The following is a 17,671-nucleotide window of genomic DNA, read 5'->3' as shown; positions in this document are numbered from 1 at the left end:
TTATGAAGGCAAGGAAACACAGAGAGGGATATCAGAGAAATACAAGTTACAACGCAATCCTAGCTGCACTTTGGGCTTGCACAAGTCCCTTGCACTGGCCCAGGAGGGTTGCAAACGTGCCATAAAGCAGTTTGTGCCTCCTAGGGAATCGGCCTGCTAGGGAATCGTGCCTCTGCACACCGGCCTGTGGAGGCTGGAATAAACCTCTGTACTAACAGAGGGAGTGAGTCCTGTGTTAGCTGAGCTCGGTCAACACAAGACTCTGGAGTGGGTGGGGAGGAGGCAGGAGAGAGGTGTTTTGGGGCGGGCGGTAAGTTTCACCTTACCTCTAGCTGAACCACTTGGGGCCCCTATCCTGTGCTGGATATCCTCTTGGCTTGCCGGTTCCAGCACAGGAAAGGAACCTTAGTCCTTAGTCATCCTCCAATCACAGACTGTCAACTTAGCAAGCACCAGAATATCTATAATATGAAGTGAACAATTTGGGCCAAATGCAGCCCAGGGAGACATGCCAGTGTCTGCATTCATTAAAATGGCGCCAGCCCTTATCACTCTACTTGCCTGGACTGAGCTCTTCCATTGTATTCTAGTAGGAAAAAATTCTCCCACCTAAAGACCCTAAATTATTCCTATTTAGGCTGGACACAGGAACAAATGGGACAACATATTCCCCTTCCCTCTCCCAAAACCCAACCGATCACCCAAAGAGAGAACATAAATGGCCCAGAGACAGAGAGGCCCATGAAGTTGCCTGAAAAGAATGCAGAGGATCTTGCTCCATCTATGAAACAAATCTGTTCCACTGTTGTTTGCTTTCTCACAATATTGCCACAAAAGGCATGGGAAAGGGAAGCAATGAGGATAGCCAAACTATGACATGTTCTGAGGCTTTAGAACAGGAAAGGAAGGAAATTGTTGATGGTTATAACTCTCAGGGCCCAATCCTATCCAGTTTTCCAACCCTGAGGCAAGATGGGAAGGGGGGGAAAGATAGTCACAGAGGCCTCCTCAAGGTAAAGGAAAGTTTGTTCCCTTGCCTTGGGGCTGCATTGTGACTGCATCAGTGTTGGAAAGTTGGTCAGGATTGGGCCTTTACTCACTGTTTTATCTAATAAATATTCTCGAAACAGAAGTTGCTTTCCATTTATATAGTGTATGCACCAATGGTGATATCCCCATTCTCCCTCTATCACCACCTCCCCCCCCCCCAGCCAGGTTTGGGGTAAGGAGACATTTCGCTGTAAGTGCTACAGCCTCAGAGGTTAAGTGCTGAAGGGTGAAAGACAGCACTAATGTAGACATCATCTCTGTTTAAATGTTTCTCTCTCATTTAATGAAATACTGTGAAGATCTAAATGGAGATAAAATAGTCAGGCTCCAAGAAGAGCAAGGAGCCTATATTCATGCGGGATGACAATGTTCAGTGGTTAATTAGACACCGTTAACCTGTTTTAACAGGGGACATAAGTGGGATAAATGGGGGCAAATGCCCTTGAAATATTTTAATGTCTATAGCCCATGTAAGACCACAATCATTCTTCTTTGTTGTAGGACTGTACGCACAGTGGAGCATTTGGAAATCAGCCCAACATATGACCACACAACATAGAGTGAACATGTTACATATAAGGGGAGAGTGGGAACCAGGAAAATAGAAGCTAGGAGGGTACAGGAAGGGTATGTACCAAAGGAGCTCTTCGTGAGAAACAGAACAATTCTAACATCCCACCAATAAAGTCTCAAGGTGTTACTTTTATCTACCTGAGGGCACAATCCTAACCAACTTTCCAGCACTGGCATAGCTGTGCCAGTGGGCATGTGCTGCATCCTGCAGTTGGGGGTCAGTCATGGAGGCCTCCTCAAGGTAAGGAAATGTTTGTTCCCTTACCTTAGAGTTGCATTGCCCTTACCTTGGTGTTGGAAAGTTGGTTAGGACTGCACCCTGAAACTTGCTTCTTTACAGCCCATTACTGTCCAGGATCTTTAGAGGGGAGAGACGGTTATAGTGGAGGTGGGATTACTACGATGACCTTCATTTTGAGTTTTTTGCTACAATAGCAGCCTTTGCACTTTCTGTTCTCTGTTTTTGCTGTTTTATTCTTTGCTCTTAAGCTGCCTTGGGTAGCCTCTGTGGCAAAAAAAGGTGGGATATAAACATTTTAAGATAAATAAACTTTATTTGCCTTGGCACCACTAAGATAACTGTGTGGCTCTTGACTGAGCATGTTCACAAACCAGAATCTGTATGAAATGAGCTAGGGGCCAGCAGCATTGTTTGCTTTAGGAAGACCAGACCAGATGAATGACCTATGAGGTTACAACTCAAGTGAGCAACCAACAACAAGCAACTATGAGGTTTGGTGAAAGCAAAAATGACAATAAGAAGCCAGACTTGAGTTGAACTTTTGCACAGCACTTAGTCCTGCCTTCCCACTTCTCCACTAGGGCAGCGTACCTTAAGCTGGGAAGCCACACCAACATCTGACAGAAGCCCGGTACACTTTGCTTAACCCCTCATGCACAATTTATCGCTAGCAAGACAAGGGAAGTTCAATGAGTTTTGATGGGGCAGAATTCAAATTGAAGAGCTAGAATAGTATTGGAATTTGAACATATTTCTATGCAAAGTTTGCCCCCTTCTGACTAAACATGGAATAATACTTCATTCTATCCCCTACCACTTCCCACTCTAAACTCCCAGTTCTTGAAGTGGTTCTGGCTCTTTCTAACCTTTAAAAAAAGGTAACAGGTCACAGTTATTGCATGTTACATGCCTTTTGTTCTCCTTCAGACAAATAAATATAGACAGGTCTTGCATCTTCTAAATTTTCACTGAATTAATCCCACAGAATTTCCTCTTTTCAGTTCATAGAATCCTCTATAGTCTTGTTTGACTTTCTTTAGTTTATGAGAAAGGAGACTACTAATATATACTGCAAAGGTTCTGCACTGAAGAAATGATTGGCACTAAAACCACCATTTCCTCCACTCCCCAAAACGACTTTCAGCAGTAACTCTTGATACCAGACATCCCATAGGTTGTGCTGAACCAATCAGATGGTGCTGTAAGTAATAACTGATTTTTTTTTTTGTCCTCCAAGGAGTCTAGGATACACAGTTATCTGTTATTCACCCCTTTTTTCCTTCACAACAAGCCTGAGAAGTAGGTTATACAGAGCTGATAACTGGCCCAAGGTCACCCAGTGAACTTCATGGCTTGGTGGGGAATTGAACCTAGGTATCCAAATTCCAAGTTCTATTACTCCACACCAACTATGTTCATACTATACACTTCATGGAAATAAAGGAGTTGTGCTCCTTTGAAAATCTCCAAAAACAGAAGGCAAATACGGACACAAAGGAAGCCAGCTGCCCAATTTTACACTTCTGGGGAGCGACATGCCAGTACAGAAGTAGCCCAGTGGTGGAAGTTGTGAGGGATGGGGGGGGTTGACTGAGCACTCCAGGGAGCCAAGGACTAGAACATCAAAGGTCCTGCAGGTCTAGATGCCGAAGCAGCACCACTGCTGAAGGGGATGTTTCAGCACAGCAATGAACACATCTCATGGCCTATTGCAGCATTCTCTCTTTTATGAATGACCCGCAAAACAAAAGTCCCTTGAAGACGCCCTGCTTGCTGGAAGAACAGAAGGAAAAGCAGGGGAAGGAAAGGACTGATGTTCACAGACATTTTACTTTTGAAGGCGAAAATTATCAAAGGAAAAAGAGCAATTTGCTCAGTTTGGAGCATTCAAAATCTCTCTGCTTCCAAGCAAACCTACAAAAAGCTTTCACAAATTGCCACTAGCTCAAGGGACAAGAATGGTTGGCAACCTTCAGTCTCGAAAGACTACGGTATAAGACTACAGCACCCGGTATTCCCAAGCAGTTTCCCATCAAAGTACTAACCAGGCCTGACCCTGCTTAGCTTCAGATGAGATCGGGCATGTGCAGGGTAACAGGGACAAGAAAAGGACAATCTTTTATCTCTAAGACACAAACAGGAAGACAGAAGTCTGCAAGGCCACAGCTTTCAGCCCTTGTGGTACAGTCTTATCTTACAGACACTATCAGCTAAAGCAAGAGTGGCATGATTTGAACCCAGCCACCTCCTCAGCAGTGGTGTGCTGGGGGGAAAAGCCCCTTACAATGCTCCTTGCATGGTTTTCATAAACCTGGAAGTGTGTTCCAGGTATGCAAAAACTATGCAAGCAGCATGGAACAGAGTCAGCAGATCTGTTTCCCATTCAGATGGGTGGGAAGAAGATCAATGCAGCTTGTGTATCCACATCAGGCTGAAAGAAGGCAGTGGCAGACTTGGAGGACAGGGTGGCATCCCAAATCCACCACTCCTCACCACCTGCCACTGATGCAAGCTGAATCTTGTCACCTCATGGCTGATGGTGAGATAAGATTCAAACTATGAAGAGTCAAGACTGGATTTCCAGCAGTCAGGAGCAGTGATTCTGTGCTTAAAGCACATTCTGATCTCCTACTGAAAAGTCACTGTTTTTCTCTATACAGGGATTTTCCTTTCCAGCTACAAGATTTCATATCTTCCAAAAACTTTGAATTTATGACCAATGCTTTCCCCCAACGTATACACATTATTCTAGATACATAAATTAGATATTTTAGTGCAATATTGAAGACCTGCTACAGTAGCCTAAATTGCACAGGACTTTTGTAATATAGGTTTTTTATTAGATTTGCACTCCATTTTCCCAGTTTGAATTTTGAGGTCAAATGTATAAATTTTGATGAAGTTGAAATCTTCCCCATAAAAAAATCCGTGGTCCTGGCATTTCTTTACATGCAGAAGTACAGCACTTACAGTTTGATTTCAAGGAAACGTGGGAATGAAGGAGCGTCTATATATCAAACTGAAAGTCCTGCACATCCGCATTTGAAGAAATTGATCCAGGAGGTGCAAGGTAAGGAGGTGGATGACCCACTTTCCTCTTGTTTTTAACAGGTGGAAAGCAAATCAATGTGGCGCACCTCTGTGGCAGGTTGAAGCAAAGCAACAGTGGTGGCCGACTCAGGGTGAAGGGCATCCTGAATACACCACTCTCTTACTGAGGAGTGTCAAACTTGTTTAACACAGAGGGCCAAACAGCATTCATGATGCCTGTTGAGGCCAGATGTCATTAAGCAGGAAGTGAAGTCATTACACAAATCTTGATCGTATTTTGAAGATACGGGAGAACTCAATTATCATGCAGGCCACCCTTTCAGCAGTGACATCTCAGCACAAAGCAGCTGAGAGTGGTGGTGCTCAGAGAGCCCGAGGACTGGATGAAGAGCTTCCAGCGACTACATTCCACCTGCGACCCTTTTGTTTGACAGCCCTACTCTTGCCCTCCCCCCTCCTCACAATCTGCTGCTGGAGCAACAGGCATTTCTTAGCCTTATGGGTGGGCCACAGAAACCACTTAGCAACTGCTAATGAGTCTTGATTTAATGCAGTTTGGAAAACACTTCCTTAATTTGACAAGATTTCCAGAAAGTCTTTTATGAAAAAATAGAATAACTTACAGGTTAAATCTCATTATTCGCGTGGGTTCCAAGCACTCACGTGGATGGCAGAAAACGCACTATAGCAAATCAATTTAAAAAAACAAAGTTTCTTTGCTCAGGTGATTTAAAAACAGCCTTGTTGACCTTTGTGATATAAGATAAGAGTCGTTAAGAAGACAATCCATCAATCAGTCCTCCTCCAAGCGGTTACAAAGGTGCTTCACTCAGTCCCTCCCTTCACCAATGCAAAGTGATCACCTTTCTTTCACGTGCTCAAGAGGAAGGAAGGGGTAGCCTGGAGAAAGAAGGATTTATGGATTGTCAGCCAGCTGCCCTCTCTCTCTCTTAATAATGAGGCTATTGTTAAAGGACTGTTCAGTTTTTTAAACTGATTTTAAAAGGGATGCATTTTTCTCCTTCTCCAGGGATCAGCACATACCTTCTCATTTGCAGTGACCATTCATGTTGAGTCAAATCCGTGTATAAAAATCCATGTACAACAAGGCTGGACCTGTATTTTTTCATTTGGGATTAAGAATATTTGTAAAATTCTAACTTTTCAGGTCTTCTTGACAAACAGGCGGATAAAAAAAGGAAAAGAAAAGTTGTGATTTTCACTCTAGCCCAGGGGTGCTCAAAGTTTTTGGCAGGAGGGCCACAACATCTCTCTGACACTGTGTCGGGGCCAAATTAATTTACATTTCAAATTTGAATAAATTTATATAAATATATTAGAGACGGAAAATGGATGAATGAATTTAATCCAGTTTATGATCACATTCACCCTAAGAAGGGGGGGGGATCTTCATGCCAGTTTGTGATCACATTCACCCTAAGAAGGGGGGGATCTTCATGCCAGTTTATGATCCCATTCACACACACACACACAAATGGAGGGGGAGGGATCTTCCATACTTTCACATACCCACTTGCTCACCTGCCCCCTCGCCCTCCCTCCTTCGTTTGCTTGGGCTGCCTGCCTGCTTGCCCATGTGCTGCTGCCTGCCTGGCCGGCTGGTTCCAGTCCTCCCTCCCTCCCTCGGGAGGGAGACGTGCTGCGAGCTGGGCTGGGCTCCCCTCCCTCGTGATCTCTCTCTCTCTCCCCTGGCTCAGGTTGCAGGACAGGAGGGGAGGCGAGCCAAAGGGAGCAGATACCAGCCAAGCCCAGCCCATGGGCAAGAAAGAAGAGACCAGCAGGCAAGCGCGCAGGGTCATTTATAATGGGAAGTAACGCAAGACCTGCAAGTCTCACATTACCTTCCCACTATAAAAGGCCCTGCACGCCCGCTGGGCTCGTCTTTCCTTCGCTGCCACCGAGCTCTGTGACAGCGAGGGAAAGCAAGATGCAGAGCTCGCTTGGCGGGCCAGCATGAGCTGGGGTGAGGGCCGGGTGCCCATTGGAGGTGGGGGACCCCCTGGGGGCCAGATAGGGACCCGCAGCAGGCCGCAAGTGGCCCGCGGGCCGGGGTTTGGGCACCCCTGCTCTAGCTGAAAGTGCGCTTCCCACCCCTCATCCCCAAATTGCCACTCTTTGCTCTACAGGCACTATTGGATTGGTAGAAGCTCCTTAAGACAATTCTCCCCATCTGTCCCTTTTGCCTTATTATTCTTTGCTAGGTCTGAGCGCAAGAACTGGCTGTGAGAAACCAAGGAGAACACACCCCAGCAATGACACTGAAGGAGAAGAGGACAAGAGCCTGTTAGCATTCCTGGAACATCCAGTCTATAAAAAGAAAAAAATCCTAACCCACGTATACTGCAGCTCTACCGCCATCTTGATGTCCTTGATGCGTGCTGATGGCATGGAGGCGGCTGGCACCAGAACAGCCCAAGAGAAGGAATGAGAGGCCAATGGAGATTTATGTGAGGAGAGTGAGATGGACAAGGTAAAATTGTCAGGAGGAGTTGTTAGAAAGTAAAATATATTGTGACAATTCCACTCCTGCCGTTCATCAATAAACTGACAGATCATTTAGTGTCAATTAGGTGTGATAGATGGACAAGTCCCCATGATCCCGGGCCAAAATTAATGGCTGGGAGGGAGAGGGTGATTGAAAATGACGGCTGACATTGAGAAGAAAGTCCTGAAGGTCCCCAAGGGGCCATTACTTGCCTCATTCCCTTGCAGATCAATGCAGGGACAAACCCAAAAACAGACACTTCAAGACAAAACTTAATCAGACTTCCTTGCCCTCTGTCCAAGTTCTGCTCTCTCACTCGGCTTCCTGTGTGCGCCCTCTGCACCTTAGTCAGGGCAGCAACAGGTGTCTGCACAAGACAAAACACATTCAACAAGCCATCATTAGGATTCACCTGAATATCCATATGACAGCAGTGCCACCAGGAAGCCCTTCCTCAGACTACAGGTAGATTCACTGACCTTTTCTTTGCTCCACACAATCCTTCCCGTGTCCCAGACTACATAGCAAAACCTCTGCATGAACTGGATTGTATGCAAGAAGAGATTTCTAGGATTCAAGCAACCTGAAAAAAATAGCACTGCAATAACAGAAGCAGTTCCTGCAGGGTACATTCACATACTGCTGCATTCACCAGGCGGGTTACTCCTCACCATCTCTTATAGTGAAGGAATTATTTGACTAAAAAGCAGGCAGATTGCATCAGGATGTCCTGCTTATAGTTTCTGGTTACTCTACTGTGGTTTTCCTGTTCTAATCAATTTCATAATGAATTTATTGAATTGGATTGGTTATGTCTTGTAACTATTTTATTATTAGTTATTTCACTTGTTTATTATAAATCATTTTGAACTTTTGGTGGGGGAAATACAGTACAAGTATTTATTATGTGGTACAACAATTATTGTTGTAGTCTCACAATATAGAACAGGCAGGCCTGTGAAAACGTTTATGGCCTGATGAGGGAATTTGATCTAGCCATTCATACTGGTTTCAATCCTCTTTTCCCCCCTTCCTAACTTCTGTCTCCAATGTTCTCTGTGTCAATGAGGTCACAGCAAAATTGTATTTTTTTGCATTATACAATTCTTTTTTTTTTTATCCAATGTTGCCTCTCTGGCTTAATCAAAGTTATGTTGCAACAGTATAATATATACCCCAAAATGCTATTTAGTTAGCTATTTAAACCCTCTAAAGTGCTTCACATACATTAACATGCTGCAATCCTTGTAACCTGTGAGGTAGGTCAGTATTATTATTTCCACACTGCATCTGGGAAATAGAGAGGGGGGAGTGACTTGGCAAAGGCCACTGGCAGCCCAATCCTATGCATGTCTACTCAGAAGTAAGTCTCATTAAAGTCAATGGGGCTTACTCCCAGGAAAGTGTAAATAGGATTGGGCAGTTAGTAAGTAAGTTGGGCAGTAAGATGTGGCAGAGGCAACACCTGAACCATGACTTCCCAACTTCCAGATCGGTCTTTTTGCCGCTCTGCCATAACAGCACTATTTAGATACAGTAGTCTATTGCTTAAAATACACACACACACACACTTTTCAAATATTCAAACAGCATCCCATAACAAAATGAAACATGTTATGTGACAAACACCTTCATTAAATGCTAACTAATCTTTTCAGAGTCCTTGGTTATAGGAGCTCTTGGCAGATGAAGTGGATTCCAGGAAACAGAACCATAACTAGGGCAGAGCTGGAGGGATGCTCTCCAGGGGTGCATGATTGTGCCCAGGCTCTGCCCTAATTATGGAGGAGGCGCTGGCAGCTTTGCGCCCTGTTACCCTGTGAAGAGCCTCCACAGAAGAAGGAACAGGGGATATATGCAAAGCCAATGCAGTGAGTGCCTCTCCTCTGGGAATAACTCCTCTTCTGGGGAGAAACCCTCACTAGGCACTGTGGCTGTGCATCACCCCTCTACAAGAAGATGACCATCATACCTACAATCACACCACCACAACAGGCTCAGTGTGTGGCCTGTCTGCAATTGGCAAACAGTGGTCAATTAGGAAGATTCTTGTAAAGATAAAAATTAAATTTGATTAGTAGTAGTACTGATAGAACCCCCACTATCAGCCTTCCCCACCCCACACACACACACACAAGATAATGTGTTTGACAGGAAATGGTGAGAGAAATGAACACAAATCAGAAAGTCATTTAAAGGCAACACTGAACTTTTCTTCTTTTTTTTTTTTTAGGATGAGAAAATGACTTGTCTCCTGGAAAGGAGTTCTCTCCAATAAAGGTGGGAACTACTGGTGTGCCTTTTTTAAAGGGATTTTGGTAAATTTCACTCCCCCCCCCCTTCCCCATTCCATTTAAATTCCTCAACATATGAGAATAACCACTCTTTGCCAGATGCCTGGTGATCTCTTCAGAAAGCACATGCTCTTTTCCCCTTGAGTCTTATAAATATAATGCATGAGCTAACATAACGGGCCATTTACCATAAGTCTGTTTATCAAAAGGTAATGATGTCATGAAGGGCATCCGAGCACCTTTCAGGATGGTCCTTGAGCGCCCTCTGCTGCCTTTGTAGCAGAAATGACACATTTTCTGGTTTTTAAGCTAAATGCATTATGCTATAAATGCCGCAAAATGTGAGAGATGGATAGATGAAAGTATAAGAATGGTCAAAGCAGACTGTGTTTCGTTGTTCACTCTGCTGCTCAAATGTATCTTGGATTATTCTTCTTAGTGCACTCAGTGCACACTTTGTTAAATCACACTAAATGAAGCAGACCAATTCAGTGCTACTGTATTTAGCACAGGTTGGTCTGTGCAAAAGATTTTGACCTGAAAGTTAGAGAATAGGATCTAAATTTCATACTTGCACCAATCCCTTTCTCATACTCTCTGTGTATCTAATAGGTGAAAAGGCCTTACAGGGCTATAGCCAGGGTGATATTTGATAGTCTAGTAAACTGCCTAGGTGACCACAACAACACACTTTAAACTGTTGCTGATGGAAACAAAAAATGTACTCACTTGGAAACAGCAGCAGCGCCATGGTCTGCCCATCCGCCTTGCCGGGGAGGAGGTTTAGATGGAGGACACTGAATGCCAGCAGGAACCAATTAGACAGAGAGAAGAAAAAACTCAAGTCACTATATAGTTCCATTTACAAACTCAGCATAGACAGAAGCTTCAATATACGTACACAGAGTCCCAGAAACAGTTAAGGTTGCTTCAAAATGTACCTAGAATAAACTAGACATTGTACAAGAACAGAGCTGTCATTACTCTATCATTATTTACTTTTTTTGGCTGGTAGCATCTAACACAAACACAGCACAACATGACACCAATGCACTATGCATCTCCCCATTCCACACTGGAGAATCTGGGGTACAGGCAGAGACACCCAATGCAATGACATCACACTACATCAGAGGTTCTCAAACTTTGAGGGAGCTTTACTCCTTCAGTAAGTTCTTGCAGGGGAGGGGTTAGGGCAGTGACACAATCCCTAGGATCATGTCACTAAGGGAGGTGCTTTGCACTTACTTAAGAAGGCAGAGCTGCAGCAGGCTGCAGGAGGTGCGGGGAGCCCTGTGCAGCCCTGCACAGCACTCCCCAAGGCTTGGAACGTTCGCTAAAAGCGGGTGCAAAGCACCTCCTACAAAACGAAAGTGCTTTGCGCCAGCTTTTAGCAAACATTCCAAGTGTCGAGGAGCACTGTGCAGGGCTGCACAGGGCTCCCCGCACCTCCTGCCGCCTGCTGCAGCCCTGCCTTCTTGAAGTAAGAGCAAAGCACCCCCACCCCCTTAGCAATGCGATCCTGGGGGGTGGATCTCCCCACTCCTTAGCAATGCGATCCCATCACTGCCTTCCTCCCCTTCCCCCGCCCCTTAAAGGGGCAGGGGAAGCATTACACTAACTGGTGGGTCACCAGTTTGAGAACTTACTTCTGAATAGACATGCATAGGATTGGGCTCTCAGTCTTCCTGTTCTGTGTTTAACAATTAGTACGCTGTCACAAGAACGTAAGGGATGCTTTGTTGAGTCAGATAAAACTATCTACTTCAGCATTTGTTTCCAACTGTGGGCATTCACAATCAGGATATGCAAGCAAAAGTCTTCCCCCTTTGTTTCTATTGTCAGGTGTTCTGGGGCATATTGCCTCTGAACATAGAGGTTTCACTTAGGTGACAACCACTGAAAAACCCATTACCTATTAAATATTTCAAATTCTTTTCAAAAATTATTGTGATTGTCACTACTGCTCTCCCCCAGCACACTAACTTTACCGCACTGGAAGTTTGTTCCAACGGGGAAACATTCCAGCATGTTTGTTGGAACAACCTACATACTCTGGAACAACCTACAAACTCTGCCCAACTTCATATATACCCTGATGGATAAAAACATAAGAGGAGCCCCACTGGATCAGGCCAAAGACTCATCTAGTCCATATAGCCACCTTGGGCAAATTTCATGTTAGGGATTATTAAGAAAGGAATTGAAAACAAAGCAGCAATTCTCATAGCATGGGTTTCTATGTAGTTTTGGTACAGCAGCATTTGGAAGAGAATTCAGTTCTGGTCTCCCCGTTTTAAAGAGGGTCCCATCGTAGGGCTGGCAAAGAAAAGGGCAAAGTGCACAAGTAGTTGGAACAATTTTCCTGTAAGGAAAAGTTTTTAAATGTATGGTTTTTTTAGTTTAGAAAAATAGGTAACAGGGGGAGGGGAGAAGCAATCAAGATTTATACAATTATATAAATGCTAAGACTTGGGGGAGAGAGTCATCCAACAAAACATCTAATGGCCACTGGTTCAAATGGCTATAAAAGGGGACTTGACTTTTAGCCGCAAGGGGAGAGGGTCAACATTCCCTGCTTCCCAGAAGCATTTGAATAGCCACTGATGGGAACAGGTTGTCGGTTGGTTGGCAACCTTCAGTTTTGAAAGACTATGGTATACCAGACACAATGGACCACTGGCCTGATCCAACAGCACACTTCTGTATTTCTAACCTGCAATTTCCCACCTTCAGTCAAAAGTGGTATCACCCAGCACTGATACCTCCATGATAGTTAATACATGTTTGAATTGGCTCTCAAGAGTTCTAAAGACGCACGCGCGCACGGACGCGAGGTCTTCTTAATACTGCCTCAGGTCTTTCATTGTAAAACAACATTCTAGATGTCAATGGAAAATTGTAAAAGAATTGAATGTATCCTAAGGGCTTCAGTCCCTTTGAGAGACTTTGGGGACGACCCTCTCAAGAAAGGGCTCCGCATCTCCTACAGACAAAGGAGCAATTTGTTTCTTGGTGTAATACTTGTGAGTGTGGGAAATGGACAATACTCCTCATTGGGGGCTGCTGCCTGCTGGAAAGAGGGGGCACGACCCAACATAGCTCCTTAAGAGGAGCAAAAATAGTCACTCTCCAAAAATAAACAGGGCGAAGGAATGAGCCAAAGGATGCAGTTCCAAAATACCAGCTTTCTGCAGTAAAGGGGGTGCAGAAGGGCAGAGGGACTCACAGAGAACCCAAAGTGCAGGAAACAGCTGCCTTATATGGGCTCATCCGCAAGCGACAGAGCTCAGCCGACTGGAATGACTGTGTCACAAAATGTGAAGCCTTCAGGGGCTGTAGTGAATGAAGTTTTCTGATCTTTAAACGATTCCTCCAGATTCTTCAGATGCCAAACCCAAGAAGCTGCAGTGCCAAAAAAGGAGCAGTTCGAACTGGGATGTTTCAGGAAAACACACCACATATGGACAAGACCCTATACATATTTGCCACGCCATACTGGACCCAAACATGCACTGCCACTTCATATGGCCTCATACATTTGTGTTATGCTTGTGTCAGCAGCCTTTTTTTTTTATCTGACGTATCTAGCAATAACATTTACCTATTGTCATAAGCATGTATGTACACATAAACCACAACATGCCATCCCCAGAAAATAGTCTGACCCCACTGCCTTTTCGTCACAGATAAAGGGGACCAACAATTAAGGAAACAGAGATGATTACAAATCCAAGCTACGAGAACATCTCTTTCCAAAGCCCTATACTAAAGGTGGTACCCCAGTCAGACTTGTATTCATAGCTACACACACACACACACACACACACACACACACACACACACACACACACACACACACACCCTACAGTTCACCAAACAGCTTATCATCTTTCATATGTTGGATCACTTCAGTGCATGGACACAAGGATGCAATGCGGCCAAAGGACAAAGTTAAATATGATATGATCCTTATTCTCTAGGGTGGTGGGTCCAATAACTAGGTACTGTATTGCTCGTTTCCTGCAATTCTCCACAAGATAAACAATTCAGTTTGTTCAAGGCCCAGGTGTCAGAAGCAGTTAACAGTCTAACACAGGGGTCTCCAAACCCCGGTCCGGGGGCCAGATGTGGCCAGCCTCTCTCTGGCCTGCGGACAGCCTTTGATACCCTGCGAGCCTCTGACCCAGTTGACCAAACACAACCAGAGTTGTGCTTGTGGGGTGGGGACTGGGGGTCCATTTAAGTGTGTGCTTTATTTCTTGGGTTGTGTTGGTGCTTGGAGAAGTCCTGCGCATTTGAGCCCATTCACTTAAGTTCCATCTCAAATGTATTTATTTAAATTTTATTTAATTTTTTTTTCTAGCCCTCGACAATATACTGGATATTTGATGTGACCCTTCAGCAGAAAGGTTTAGAGACCGCTGGTCTAACGAAATAAGACAATCCTTCCCAAGTGTGGGTAAAGATTTACTTTCATGCAGGGCTATGTAGAATTTCAATTTGAAAATTTCATTCATTCAAGTTTGTACACTGTGTCCCTCCATCCCAATTTTTATTATTATTAATTATTATTAACAGTATTTATATACTGCTTTTCAACAAAAGTTTACAAAGCAGTTTAATTTTTCAGTGTAAAAATCGTCCCTCCGTTTTGCTTGTTAAGCAGGTGGACAAGGCATAGCTGGCTCCCGCAGCAAATCTATCCACCCTGCACTAATATCTTTGCCCACCTATTATGTGGGGACAAGATGCCATGCTGAATTAGGACTAACATGACCATTGCACTGAGGGGGAAATTCCAGTGTATGGGTTTCCTTTTAAAAGCCTATAGAGGCTATGAGAAAACATGGATAGAAAGGTGAATCTTAAAGGTGACAACAGAAACCATTAGAATGAAGGCGGGTGTATGCCTGTATGAGAAATTGGATATTCAGAATCAAGACCTGTAGGAAACAAACGATAAAATCCTATGCACACTTATGTAGAAAATAACTCCCATTTTTCTGATTGGGACTAACTTCCAAGTCAACATACTTGATTGGGTGGTAAGTTTTGTTCTCACTGGACAAGAAGGAGGAGTGGAAGAGGGATATATGGTAAGCTGGTGGACAGAAACCATCTTAAGAAGCAGAAAGATGAGAGGAATTTGAAGAAAACAAGTGTGAGGACAATAGAAGGGTAAATGAAAGATATATTTACTTAGGATTTTACTGCAAGTTGATAAATTTTGGCATAAGGAGTTCAGAAAAGCTGAATGAGCAAACAAGTTTTTCACAGAGGATGAGGCAGAGTTGGGAGGATAACAGTGAAAGACAAACAATATGTTTGAAAAGTCAGGAGATGAAAGGTAGGATGGAGTCAGAGGCAGTAGCTCAAGGGAGAAGTGGAATCAAAGAGTAGGGCCAAGCTGAGCCCTTGAAAAGAAAGAACCTACCAGAAGTGATGAGAGAAATTTAACAAATGATGGGGAAAATGGAAGGCAAGAAGTCAGGAGGAAACAGAATCAAGGGAGAAGATGGCAAAACTAGAAGTGAAGGGAAATTTAGCAGATTGCCTCAGTGAAACTAGGCAGGGCTCAACTATATCTAGCTTACACACCTTTGACATCTTACATTAGTAAAGGGAACCATTTCTGTCTACTCATCTGAATGGATTAAAAATGCTATTCACCATGTACTCGTATAATCACCCTGCATGTGTACATTAACTGATCTTAGTACCACTTAACCTGTTAGGCCAAAAACCATGGGGTGATATCCCAACCAGTGCTTCTGCTGTTGGGAAGGAACATTCTGTTGATGGCAGAAGTCCTTGCATTCGTGAGGAAAGCTTCCATTTACACAATAAATCCCCAACAGCAAAAGCACTAGTTGGGATGTTACGCACAATTTCTATACCAATCACAACACTATAGTCTTTTCCAACATGAAACGTTCTCAGATAGGCTTATGTTGAAAATGCCTCCACTATTCTTCTTGCTGGTGGTTTAACCGCTCACCTGCAAAGTGGAATGTTCTCTTGCCTATGCCCACCCAAGATTCCAGATTCATGCAACATCCCAGTTGTCTGCCTTAGCAAACTATCTTAGGGTCACGCTACAGGGTCCTGAAGCTGTCAATATAGTCTTCCTATTCAGGCCCTCCTCCCCTTTCCTTTGGTGGGCTCAGGTCAGACAGTATTCAAAGAATGAAATAATGAGTGAAAACAGAATTTTAAATGCAACTCTTTCCCATGGGTCTGTGCTTAACACTCAGCAATCATCAATGCAAAGGAGCAGTAAAAACTAACTTGAAACAGGCTGGGAAATACAGATACTTAAGAGAGTTATTTTGGTGAGAAAGACGAAAAATGTTATTGAAGATCAGGCGATAACCCCAGCAGGCTGAAAATAACTAGGCAGCTATTCAGGGTGCCAGTAGCTGAGGAAAAGGCCTTGGGGAGCTCCAGGCTGAATGAGGCTAGAGCTCATTCTAGGAACGTTAGCCTAATTAGGGAACATGAGTTCAGCTACATTTTTCAGATTCCTATTGGAGAATCTGGCCATATTCCAAGCAACAGCTGGAAGTCCCAACACTTCTACAGGCAACTGGGTGGCTTTGAGAGAGACACACTAATTCATTCCCCAGAGATCTGCGTGAAACAGGCAGTGCCTCCCCATGACCTAACCTACCTCTGATGGAAGGTGTGGTTTTTCTCCCACTAGTAAAAGTCAGTTATGTAAACAAAACACAGGAAGCCATTTCAGTCCTTGGTTTAATTGGACAGAATGGGCAATTTGGCATTGACAACAGCTCCAAGGAACTAAACTTTAGAACCAGCTGCATGGCTGAACTAAATGCATGGAGAGTTGCAATATCAAATGGCAAACGTAGCTTGCCATATTGGTGTAGTGTGCCTCCATATTTTGGTCTTATGAACCACAAATGCATAATGAGATGCTCCCAGTGGCATGCTGTCCACAGGCTTGATGTACAGCAGGTTTTACACCAAGCTGAAAGCAGGTAAAACAGCGTGACTGTGACACTGCAGAGGATAGACAATTCCCACCATGGCAGGCTCAAGGCATCAAGAAAGTTGTTTTATTCCATTATACACCAAAGAATACAACCATTTAGCAGTATGATACACAGTAGGGGTTGCTTCATGTATGACTTTTCATAGCTGTACCCAATTCATACACAGCTTGGTCTTTCAGGTAGTCACATATGGATGCAAAAGCTGGACAATCAAGAAGCAGGACAAAAGACGAATTGATGCATTCAAAATGTGGTGCAGGGGAAGAATGTTATCGATACCATGGATAGCCAGAACAAACAAATCGATTTTGGAACAAATTAAGCCAGAAATGTCACTCAAATCAAGAATTACCAAGCTTCGACTTGCCTACTTTGGACACATCATTCAGAAAGAACGAACAATAGAGAAGGACATCATGGTTGGAAGAACAGAAGCAACAAGACCAAGAGGAAGACCAGCAACCCAATGGCTCAACATAATCACAATAATGAAAAAGACCCTAGCGGACTTCTCTAGTCTTGCATGTGATCCATCTTCTTATAGAGCGTTCATCCATCAAGTTGCCATGGCTCGGGACTGAGCCGAGGGTCTCTAATTATTCTCTCTCTCTCACACACACACACACACACACACACACACACACACACACACACACACACACACACACACACACGCAAAATACTTTTAAGTGTTTTACATCACTTTTTACATCAAAATGTGAAGTGCAAATACAATAAAGACATATGCATACATCATATTTGTATCTGGCATCAGCTTCTTGCTAAATAGCAAGCCTGCATTTGCCTCTCCAAAATGTATGCAAAAACACCAGAAGTATGGAGCTCTAGCCAATTATCACATCATCCAAGGGAAAAATAGAACTATGGCTCAGAGCAAGAACCAAAGTTGGCTTGGAAGAAGCTTGACACACATCTA

The 17,671-nt window shown here is 43.9% G+C and overlaps 1 protein-coding gene across 1 annotated transcript in view; it reads right to left on the bottom strand.

The window, feature by feature from the left end:
• IFT43 (intraflagellar transport 43) overlaps nucleotides 1–17,671 on the bottom strand; it is a 51,385-nt gene that overhangs the window by 19,946 nt on the left and 13,768 nt on the right. The window contains exon 3 of the mRNA XM_066612092.1: nucleotides 10,445–10,512. Coding sequence (XP_066468189.1) covers nucleotides 10,445–10,512 — 68 coding nt within the window. The remainder of the gene's footprint in view (nucleotides 1–10,444; nucleotides 10,513–17,671) is intronic.

This window comes from Tiliqua scincoides, chromosome 1 (assembly GCF_035046505.1).
Source record: "Tiliqua scincoides isolate rTilSci1 chromosome 1, rTilSci1.hap2, whole genome shotgun sequence".
Taxonomy (NCBI): Eukaryota; Metazoa; Chordata; class Lepidosauria; order Squamata; family Scincidae; genus Tiliqua; species Tiliqua scincoides.
This window is presented reverse-complemented; position numbering and strand designations above follow the sequence as displayed.